General features: G+C 37.1%; 1 protein-coding gene across 1 annotated transcript in view; it reads left to right on the top strand.

Annotated features, from left to right (window-relative positions):
* Positions 1-12,319, top strand: part of LOC102773520 (ephrin type-A receptor 6) — a 433,174-nt gene that overhangs the window by 414,796 nt on the left and 6,059 nt on the right. Inside the window, exon 4 of the mRNA XM_006760304.2 lies at positions 448-603. Within this exon, the coding sequence (XP_006760367.1) occupies positions 448-603 (156 nt within the window). The remainder of the gene's footprint in view (positions 1-447; positions 604-12,319) is intronic.

Genomic DNA, 12,319 nt, shown 5'->3' on the forward strand with positions numbered 1-12,319 from the left:
TAGCCCTTAAGAAAGGTACTAAAGATACCCACGCACCACCCTGGGACTCTGAGTGTTCAGAAGGACTGAGGAAGAAATGGAACATAAATACATTTTTAACAGTGTGGTTCAATGTAATTTAGTGCCATCTCTCAGGACTCCACAAATGATTTCCTTTCCTGCTGGTTATGGACATCCCCACACTGATAAGCACTGCTGTTTTATGTGTGTGTGTTTCAGGTATGCATTTAAAAATTAGCTACCTAAAGTAAAATGTAAAGTCACTGTTGTGTTGCTAATTTTGAATAACTAATTTAATTCATAAATATTAACATATGTTGACTTTTCTGTGTATCTGTGACATTGAACTCTGATATCCAAAGTGTATTTAAATTAAAATATGTTGTACAGATGCAAATAAAAGAACTCTAGCAATAATAACAAAAATTATTTTTTCTATTTTTCCAGCTTGCAGGCCAGGCTTCTATAAAGCATTTGCTGGGAACACAAAATGTTCTAAATGCCCTCCACACAGTTTAACCTACATGGAAGCAACTTCTGTCTGTCAGTGTGAAAAGGGTTACTTCCGAGCTGAAAAAGACCCACCTTCCATGGCATGTACCAGTAAGTCTATATTTTGCATTGGGAAATCCTATTTCAGACCCTTTTGGCCTCTATTCTAATATTTTTAAAATGTAGATATACAAAATCCTGTACCATCAATGCTAATTATCTTTGGTAACAGTCAAGGAAAAAGTTCTTTATTATCAGCAGTTTTTAGCTCCTTGAAAGAACGTGTTTACTCCTCAAAATTCACATTTATCCTTCACATGCAAATACCAAACACTGGTTTGGAGACCTGTAAATTTTCCTTAACCATAATCAGTCCTTAGGAAATTAAAGTAGTTTAAGCCTGCCTAAGAATTTATAAGCAAAACTTCTCTTCTTTGCTTCCACCCTTGACCATTTTTTTAGGCAGTTCAAGTTAGGGCAATCAAGTAGTTTTCCATGTGAAGAAACTTCCCCAGGGGCGAAGAGCCATTGTGCTATTGTTATGTGGAAACGTTTTGAGTTTTCTTTGACATTTTTCTTTAAAGGAAGATATTTCTGAGTTTGTTTACATTTCATCTCTCACTCTTTCTCCAATTTTGGGGTTGGAACAAGTAGATTTAAATCTAAATGTTAAGGTCATTTTAATGCATGCACTAAGAATTTTAAATTATTTGTACTTGTTATTCAAGTATTGTGAAATATCTGTACATTATAAAAATAAAAATGAATATATTAATGCATTGCTAGGTTATGCAAAAGTAAAATGTCACGTCTTAGATAGTTATAAAAATCTTTTTAAATACATGAATAAGATAGTATAGTGACATTTGCCCATCTTTTTGATGAATTGGTGCCAAAATATTACTTATCTTGTATAATTTCTTAGAGGCAAAAATATATTGAGAATTATGTAATGTGACATATTCCCTAGAGGCAATAGATATGGCCTATTTTTTAAAACTAATACAGTTGTTAGATTTATCTGTATTACTACAGACTTTCATATAAAATATCTTTATGAACACATTTAATAAAAATGCAACACATTCATTAATAGATGTAATTCTTACTTTTTTGCAAATGCTGAGACACTACCTTATTCAGAAATTTGTAGCTTGGGAAATTACTACCTTGAAATTTTTTTCCCCTAATAAAATATTTTAAGTTTATAAATGGGAAAAGGAAAATTCTAAATATAATTTCTCAAGTGATTTGGAAATAGTTTTAAACAGGAAGAGCTTGCTATTACTATACACAGGCAATCCTTCTTGCACAGTTGGTGTATATCATTATATTATATTGTGGATAACATACACCAGCTTAGGTAGATGGTGGAGTTTGAAATAACTACAGTACTACCAGGCAAATATCTCTCAAATCCTATATCAGAAAGTGAAGGGAGCTTCTCATGTGAGTGATAGAAGGGAATATCCTCCCTTTTTTTTCTTAGATCATACATATACAGCTGACAAGTTGAAGGAATATATTGGGTCTTATTATTATAACCCTTCATGAGGTAGCAACATAGGTAATTTGCAAGACTTATGGTTCTTTGGAGCAAGAGACTAATTAAGGAAATAAATAGGGATGCAACAAGGTCTATGAACCTGGCAAACTAGTCAGTCAGTCATTATTGATTCAGATATGTGTATTTACCAGCTTAATGTTTTATGTTTTCTTTCATTTAAAAAAAAATCTTTTTTTTATGCTTGATATTATAAATTACTAGAGGCCTGATGCACGAAGATTCGTGCAAGAATAGGCCTTCCTTCCCTTGGCTGCTGGCACCGCCTTTGCTCTTGCCCAGAGCTATCTTTCCGCCTTCACTGCAGCCTGGAGCCACCTTTCCACCTTTGTTCTGGCCAGAGCCGCCTTTCTGCCTCTCACCTTGTTGCATCAATTTACATAATCCCTCCTTATTGGCTGTGGGCAATGCCATCTTTGTCACGAAGTTATGATCAATTGGCATATTCCATCTTTATTCGGTAGGACATGTTTAAAATGTTTGCCTGCCTTAGCTATACTAAGTGCAACTCAAAAATGTTTAATTCTGGTCATTGTTGGGCAGTGCTTTAGGCATGGAACAGCATTCTATGTTGCCATCTGGGGTTAAAGTTAGAACTCCCCCCAAAAAGCTGAAAGCTTTGGTCAGGTCTCCTGGTCCAGTCCTAGGAGGCTCCCCTCTCAAGGCTTCTCTCTACTGCTTCCTTGAGGACTTCTTTCCCCTGTTTTAGCAAAGACTTAGCATAGTGTGTTAGTAATTTTCCATCTTTAAGAGTCAAATTATCTGAGTATAAATCTTGGTTTTGGTGCTTTCTAGGTATGTAACCTTGGAAAAATTATTTAACCTCTCTTTGCCTCAGTTGTACCATTTGTAGTGAACATAACAGTACCAATCTCATTCTTTTGTTATGATGATTAAGTTAATATTTGAAAAGTGCTAAGAACAATACCTAGCACATAGTAGGTATCTGATGTCAGTAACATTTTTTTAAATATATTTTATTGATCCTTTACAGAGAGGAAGGGAGAGAGACAGAGAGCTAGAAATATCGATGAGAGAGAAACATCGATCAGCTGCCTCCCGCACATCCCCCACTGGGGATGTGCCCGCAACCCAGGCACATGCCCCCGACCGGAACCGAACCTGGGACCTTTCAGTCCGCAGGCCGACGATCCATCCACTGAGCCAAACCGGTTTCGGCGTCAGTAACATTTTTGAATTACACTCTGATTAGATGAGAGACCCTTGTTGTTATTGCAGTATATTCAGGACAAGGGAGACACATAAACTCCAAAGCATCATAGCTCATAAAATTAAAGAATTAGATTATTGGGAAAGAAAAATCAGGAAAATGACAAGTCAGGAGGTCATTGAACAATTTGACAATTAGACCCTGGCCCTTCTTAAGAGGACCACCAGGGTTTACCAAGACAGGGTACTTTTGAAGCTGCAAATCAAGCAAGTAGTCAACCCTTCCTATCTTCCATTAACCACAAACAATATTCAGATTTTAATATCTGCAAGCTCCCTGGACTTCGAGATCATATATCTACAAATTAGCCATTCTTTAATGCCTTTATTCCAATTAGTATTATATAAGGGTTAGAATTCAGGTCAGGTAAACAGCCAATCCCATCACTTTCTGATGATTTTTGTCAGTGTAAACCTTTGAAACTGTTTTTAGAGAATTTTCCAGGGGTTTAAAAGGAGGTATCTTTTCCCCTTAGTATCAGGGGCAGGGACATTTTGAATGTATGAGTTTAAAAGAAAATAAAGGAGTAAAATATTGGGAATGACTAACCAGGCATTTTGGCTGATAAACAGCATAGTAAGGTCAGAGTTCATATATGTATTTTGTATGATTATATAAATGATATGATTTTAAGACTCTAAGGAAGTCATTCCCTGCCTCTTAGTGCCATCAACAACCCTTAAGTTTCTGGTACAACAATGCATATGATTTTACCATTAAGATTTCTAATGAACAAAATAAATAGACAAACAAAAAAGAAACAAACTCATAGATACAGAGAACAGACTGACTGTTGTCAGAGGGGAGAGAGATAGGGAGGTTGGGTGGAAAAGGTCAAGGGATCCAGCAGCACAAATTGGTAGTTACAGAACAGTCACCGAGATGTAGATTACAGCATAGGAAATATAGTCAGTAATATTGTGACAAATATGTATGGGGCCAGGTAAGTACTTGAAGCAGCAGGAGGACCACTCTGTGAAGTACATGATTTTCTAACCACATTGCTGTACATATGACACTGATACAGAAAAATATTCAATGTAAATTATAATTGAAAAAAATATATATACATATAAAACAATAATTTTAGCGTTTGATAGCCCTTGCCAGTGTGGCTCAGCTGGAGCATTGAATATTGCTTTCTCTCTTTCAATACAGAGATATGTGTCTTTTTTTTATTTCATGATCTTGAAACATGTAACATACATAATTTATTTAAATAAAGATTTTTGTTAATATTGCTTTATTTTAGAACAGTTTTAGATTCACAACAAAATTAAGAGATAATATGGAGATTTCCCATGTATCCTCCTACCTCTGATGTTCATAGCTTTCCTCACTATCAACATCCTCATCGGAATGATACATAGGTTACAACTGATGGATCTGCATTGACACACCATATTCACCCGAAGTCCATAGTTTACATTAGGGATCACTCTTGGTTTGTACATTCTATGGATTTGGACAAACTTATGATGACATGTACCCATCACTGTAGCATCATACAGACTATTTTCACCGCCACAAAATCTGTGCCCTGCCTATTCATCCTTTCCTCCCACCAACCTATGGCAACCACTTATCTTCTTACTGTCTCATTCATAATACAGTATGTAGCCCTTTTAGACTGGCTTCTTTCACTCAGTAATATTTATTTAAGACTCTTCCATGTCTTTTTAATGGCTAGATAGATTATTTGTTTTTTAGTGCTGTCTGGGTGTACCACAGCTCATATATCCGTTTACCCACTAAAGGACAGCTTGGCTGCTTTCCAGTTCTGGCAATTATGAATAAGCTGCTAAACATGAATGTGTAGCTTTTTGTGTGGACATAAGTTTTCAGCTACTTTGAGTAAATATCATGAAGTGTGACTGCTAGATTATATGGTAAGGGTTTGTTTAATTTTATAGGAAACCACTAAATTATTATTTTGCATTCCCACCAATAATGAAGGAGAGTTCCTGTTGCCCCACATGCTTGCCAGCATTTGATATTGTCAGTATTGTGTGCTTTGGCTGTTTCTAATAGGTGTGTAGTGGTATCTCGTTGTTTTAATCTGCGTTTCCCTGATGACACGCTATGCAGAGTGTCTTTTCATATGCCTATTTTCCATCTATGTATAAAGTTTTTGGTGAGGTCTCTACATCAAGATTTGTAGATGTTTCAAAAAGTTGAAACAAACAAAAAAAGATGTCTCATCATCATAGCTAACCTCTTGAACCGTTGTGTTGGTGGTGAGTAATCTGATCCTTGAACTTTCTACTGGCCTGGATATCATTGTTAATGTCCTCTTCTGACTTTTTTTTCTCACTAACTTCTAGCTCATAACCTGTAAGTACACTCGAACTTCTATCCTTTAAAACATGCTCCCAAACCAATATTCTTTCTCCTCAAAAACACATCTTGGAAAAGCAGTCTTCACTGGCTATAGCTACTTCTTCGCTTTTAATTTAATTTTCATTCTACTGCATTCAGATTTTTGCTCTTCACTCTACTGCAATCAGATTTTTCTTCCACCACTTCAAGTATACTGTATAAGAAAAATTCACCAATGATCTTATTTGCCATTTCCCATTAGAAACATTTTTGTCCTGTTACATTTAATTATTTTCAATTACTCCCTTTTTCTTGAAACTATCTGTTCTCTCTCAGTCTAAGATATTGCAGTCTTACCTTCACCTTCTTAATTTTTTCACCATTGTGTTGGTCCCTCTTAATGGGTTCTCTTCTTTCGCTCACCAGTTAAATGTTAATTATTCTCACATTCCTTTGCCTTTTTATCTTTTCACATGTTCTCTTCCGCAAATGGCACATGTAAATAGGTGATGCCTATATTTTATCTTTATCCCAGTCTTCTCTCCTAAGGTCCAGAGTGTTCTAGCAAACTAATTATGGATCTGATAACCTATTTGTCCTATGGAAACCTGCCTGCATCCCCAACCTTCTGTTACAGGATTCCAGGGCAGAAGGAATAGGGAAACAGACAGGAAAGTTAAAACAAGGCCGAACAGTGTGGGCAATTTGCATCCAGATTGTAATTAACAAACCGTTATCTTCAAATGGTTAAAAAACTTCCCTAATGAGAGAATTCAAAGAGGGGGAAAGAGAAGGGGGGAAAAAGGCAGTTTTACTCTCTAAGCAGAGAAGCCAGCAGTCTCAAGGCTTGGCAAGTAAGTCTTATTTCCAAGATGTTGAGGTTGTTCTCATCCTTAATGCCAGAACTTTCTTCTACTTGAAATGCCCTCTAGGTCTGCACATGACTGTTGCCTTTTTGTCATTCAGGCTCAAATATCAGTTCTTAGGACAGACATTTCCTGCCTACCCATTCAAAAATAGAATCCCTCCCAGTTACTCTGTGAAAATATCAGATTTATTTGTATAATTGCTTCCTTGTTTATTGTCATTCAACCCATGGTAGATTGAAAGGGCCATGAGATCATGGATATTCTTTCTTTATTGTATCTTTTGCACTAATAATAGTACCTGGCAGATACTAGGCATTAAGTAAAATTTAATGAACAAATTAACTAACAATTTCGAGCTCAACCTGCACAAGCCAATTTTATTTCTTTCTACCCCAGCTTGCTCATATATCCCTGGTGAATCTTTATTCACCTTTCCATTCAAGCCAAAAAGTTTATATTCATAAATCTGCCCCAACCTCAACATGTTCACGTGGTCACAGGTCCTATGAATTCTACCTCTTAGCATTTCTTCAATTCATTCTTTTCTGTCAATTCCGAACCCTATCCTTTTAGTTAAGGCCTTCAACTATTCCCTTAGACTAATTTAATAATATCTCAGCAAGCCTCCTTCCTTGTTTTTCATCCCTCAAAATATTTCAAACTATTAGAAAGTATTATTGCTAAAAAAACAAAACCTTGATCATATTTCCACTTCCTCTACCTAAAGTCTTTCAAAGCCCAATATTGTAAGAGTTAATTCAAGGACATATAAAGTCTAGCCCTGGCCTGTTTCAACCTCTCCAACTTTAACTGCATTAGGGTCTCTCTCAAATAGTCCTCATACACAGTTGTACCAGCGGCATACTTCCGAGTTTGGGTCTTCTTGATTTTTAAAAATTCATGTGTGTGTCCAGCCAGCATGCCTCAGTAGTTGAGCATTGACCTATGAACCAGGAGGTCACGGTTTGATTCCCAGTCAAGGCACATGCCTAAATTGCAGGCTCGATCCCCAGTTTGGGGCATGCAGGAGGCAGCTGATTAATGAATCTCATCATTGATGTTTCTATCTCTCCCTCTTTCTTCCTCTCTGAAATCAACAAAAATATATTTAAAAAAAATTCATTGTCTTTTTTGCATAAACTGCAAAATATACAAAGAAATTATAAGTAAGAAATTTAAAATGAAATACTGAAATTTTTTCTCTAGTCTCTTAGTCTACTTTATAAACTCTTAACTTTATTTCTCAGGTGACTCATGTTCTATGTTTTAAAGGATGAGCTGTGGGGGATGCTCCACAATATCAAGTCTGGATCCATTAGGGCAGGAGACCCTACTGCCTGCCAAGTCTGTTATCAAAATAACTGTCTAAGGCTTTTCCAGGCCAGAAGGGAAATTACTGAGGTTGAAGAAACAAAGGAAAATAAGAGTTACTAAGAAAGTGCTTGTCAAGCAGAAAGCATGAAAAGGTCAAGAGAAATGAAATGAGGGTTTATATATGGATGCATGAAAAGTTAGACAAAATATAATTCCACACTCATAGCATTTTTATTTTGATGTTTCTCATGTGTTTAAATCCATACAATTTTTTAAAGCTACAGAACAGGTCCTGGAAGATCAATAGATTAAACAAGCATTTGTGTTACCTATTTAGAAAAGTTCAAAAAATAAAATGTAACTCATATCTATATAATAAAGAGATAATATGCTAATATGTCCATTACGGTCTCCCAGTCACGACTAGTCTGTGGGCAAGACCAGGGGCAGGGACTTCTGCCCCCAGTGCTAATGTCAGGCTGCCTGATTGTGTCCCCATTCAGCACTGGTATGATGCTGTGGGGGCGGGGGGGCTTGCTCGATAGGGGAACTAAGGCCGTTCCCCCCGCCCCGGCTCTAGGCCGGGAGACCTCAGACTGTACTCCCTGCCCCTGCACTGGGCCAGGGGCCCTCAGGCCATGCCCCCCACCTGCAGGGCTTGACAGGGTACCTCAGGCCACAACCCCCACCCAGTGGGTCTTGGCAGTGGACCTCAGGCTGCCCCTCACCTGGTGGGGCTTGACGGGGACCTCAGGCCATGCCCCTCACCTGGCAGGGCTTGACGGAGGACCTCAGGTCACGGCCCCGACCAGCAGGGCTTGACAGGGGATCTCAGACCATATCCTCAGCCCCAGTGCCAGCCAGGGACCTGAGGCTGCACCCCTACGCAGCGCTGGGCTACGGAGCCTGAGGCTGTGCCCCCCGCCTGGAGGGGCTTGATGGAGGAGGGGCTGGCCAGTTCTAGGTCTCACTCAATGTGGGTGGGGCAGGCCGGGTCTGGGTCTCCTGTGTTTTCGAAGTGCATGAAGGTAGTGGGTAGGGACTTGACTCTGGGTCCCATGGCGCGCCTCAGACTCTGACAGGAGAGAGACTTTATATACATTATACTAATTTTCTTTCACCTCTGACACTTCTATTATAGAGAAAGGGCAAATAGCAATATTAAAATATTTCTTCTCATTAATTCTCTTTTAATGTGCACGAATTCCGTGCACCGGGCCACTAGTATGTATATAATTCTAATGCACATCAGAATTTCTTTTCTTTCTTTACTTTTTTTTTATTTTTGGTCATTTAAATATGCAATCAAGCACCTTGTGTGTAAAAATAGCATTTTCAAACTTCATTCTTAATACAAGACAGATATCGTGTCTCTGTTTCTTTGTATTTGACATACACCAACAGTGATTGGGATGAAAGTGTGAAAGTTGAATTTACTTTTTCTCTAAGGCTAACATTGTAAAACATGGCTTCCTTATTGCTGGAATAATTGACCATCTAAGAAAGTCATTATTCTGTCACTCTTGTTTTGAGTAGAGCAGATAGCGTGCTGACTGTAGCAGGAGAGAGCTCTTCATTTCTGCGGCCCTACTTAGTAATCCACTTCTGGGTGGGTACAGGTACCCCTGTTCTGCTTGCTATCTCTTCTTTTTTCCCCATCTCTAAGAGATTTTCCCCATCTCTTAGAGATTTCCTCCCCCTCTCCTGAGCACATTTTACATGGAGAAAACCATTCTGGTTCCTTGCTTTTTCATCTCACAACTGAAATGCAAAAGTGCAACTGATTGGTTATGTGGTTCATTGCAAACCCAGTGTAGCAGCAACAATTTTACAAAGGCCGAAATAGAAGTTGTAAAGATGGATTTTATAACTTTTTGCAGGGTGTGCTATATTTTTGACTTGTCTTTCTATAGAAAATAACTCTAAATATTCACTCCATGTATTGCAATGTTTGTTTTTCTTAAAATTAAAATGATCTTTACATTACAGAATAGATACCTGTATGTAATGAATCCATTTCCCTAATACAGATCACTCATGTAAGATGTCACTTGAACTTCATAGAGTGCCCTAAGCACAAACACTTTAATTTTTATTTCAGTAGAGGATTTGTTACCAAATCACCTGGGAGAGGTTCCTCTATAGCAGAGGTTCTCAACCTGTGGGTCGTGACCCCTTTGGGGGTCGAATGACCCTTTCACAGGGGTCACCTGAGACCATTGGAAAACACATATATAATTGCATATTGTTTTTGTGATTAATCACTATGCTTTAATTATGTTCAGTTTGTAACAATGAAATTGGAGGTCACCACAACATGAGGAACTGTATTAAAGGGTCGTGGCATTAGGAAGGTTGAGAACCACTGCTCTATAGGAAGAGAATATTAAGGGTCTTCAGCTAATGCTGGAGAATTGAGTTACCACTCTGTAGAATTGTGTTGCTACTTGCTTCCAGGGTGAATCTGTTCTTGCCTTCTGCAATTGGAGCTCAGAGAGAGTTATCCCTTTCAGTATCAGCAGCTTGTACACAACAGACCAATTACCAATAAGCATGTGTAATTGGTAAGAGAGGGTTCATTATCATCCCCATGATGTTACACATGTTGGCAACACTTAGTATCTTCATATTTCTCTTTTCTATTTCTAATGCATGTTTAACTCAAGCAGAAAGGGATTTTTGTAGGTGTGCACGATTTCTCCTTTTTCATAGTATTATGAAAAACATCATTTTTAACTCAGAAGACACCAGGCCAGCCTTCTAATTATTTCATTTGTATTTTAGTGTGCTTTTATCATACCTGTGGTTTTGCCCTTTAACTCCTGATCTGCACAAGCTATAATACATTTCGGTAATTCTTACAATTAGTTATTCTATGGGTTTGGTGTTCTTTTCTGCATTGCTGAGGATGGTTGATAACTATTTTTGGAATTTTCCCAAGGTAAACTTATATTTATTCTGTATAGCATAGACATTTGGGGCCAAAATATTTACTTTGAAAGTTTTTGAGTATCTACAGAACTATATTTTAAGAAGTTTTTCTTTTTTCCCAAGGATAGATAGATGGATGGCTATCCATTTTGTTATGAGTCATTATTAGTTAATCATGATTGTGGTGATATAAATATTTCCTTTCGCTTCTCAGATTTCAAGTCATGTGGGTCAGGATCTTGCAAAAAGTATAACCTTGAACTCTGCTCTAGAATATTTGTCGAATTTTACACTATGTAAAAATTAATTCTTGAAAGATTGCATAAAGCCATGCATTATATTCATTCCTTTTGTTAAAGCAAATATTGCCTTTGGTTCAGGCTGGACCACAGTAGAACTGTGTACATGAATATAGATATCTCAGTATAATATGTAATTTGATAAGCATCAGACACATCTATAAAATAGGGATACTAATAACTACCCTATAGATTTATTATGATAATTGAATTAAATAAATCATGTGAAATGTTAAGTACACTCTTTAGAAAAAAAAGAGTGCTCAAAAATGTTGACTATATTTCTGAATACATGCCTACAAGGTATAAAAGTGCTCAGTTCTGACTGAGGACAAAAGGAGAGTGTCACAAAGGGGGTAAAACCTAAATTGGACTGGTGTGTTAGTTGGTTGGTACATCGTCCTATACACCAGAAGGTGGCTGGTTTGATTCCAGTCAGGGCACATAGCTAGGTTGCAGGTTTGATCCCCAGTTGGGGTGTGTATGTGAGGCAACCTACCTCTCTCTCTCCTTCCTTCCCTCCCTCATTTCCTCTCCCTCCTTTCTTCCCTCTCTCCCTCTCTCCCTCTAAGGTCAATAAAATAAAAGAAAGGAAAAATGAAACAGTATGTGCAAAGGACTGAGGTGAAGGGATGGTCCTGGATATGAAAATTCTTGTAGACAAGATTGAGTTTAGGTTTTATTCTGAAGTGAATGTTATTTTATCTATTAGATTTATTTTTTCTTTAACTATGAGTTTTAGAAAGAATGGAGAATCTAAAATGAATTATCTAAGTTGTCATTAGCAGTATTATGAAAACATTAATGGAAAACAAGGCTTAATTTTAGACATCAATTTAGGTACTGAAGAAGGTGCAAATATTGAAGAAAATGAGACTGGAATACAAAAAAAAATTAAAGTGCACATGCTTCACTTATTTTGAGCATATTTATTTTGAAAATTTAATTTTCAATTCCACTTCTGTAAATAAAACTCTCTTAAATGCTCTATGATAACATTGTTAAAAGGAATCTGTTGTAATAAGGCAATAAATTCTCAATAATTTGTATGTCTTCAAAATTTGTATTTGACAGTACTTTCTAAACAAAGCACTATAAAATACTTTTTGTATTTATTTAACAGACCTTCTCTGTCTCTAGGATGAATGCAATGTGGTATAAAAAAAAATCTAAACATAAAAAATCTTAGGTATTATCCTACCACTAATATACCACATAACCTTAACATAATCATAGTACTTACCAGAGCCTCATTTCTTTATCTTAATAAATTGATTTAGTTTCTTCCTACTCATGGATC

Source organism: Myotis davidii, unplaced genomic scaffold (genome assembly GCF_000327345.1).
Source record: "Myotis davidii unplaced genomic scaffold, ASM32734v1 scaffold417, whole genome shotgun sequence".
NCBI classification, from domain to species: Eukaryota; Metazoa; Chordata; class Mammalia; order Chiroptera; family Vespertilionidae; genus Myotis; species Myotis davidii.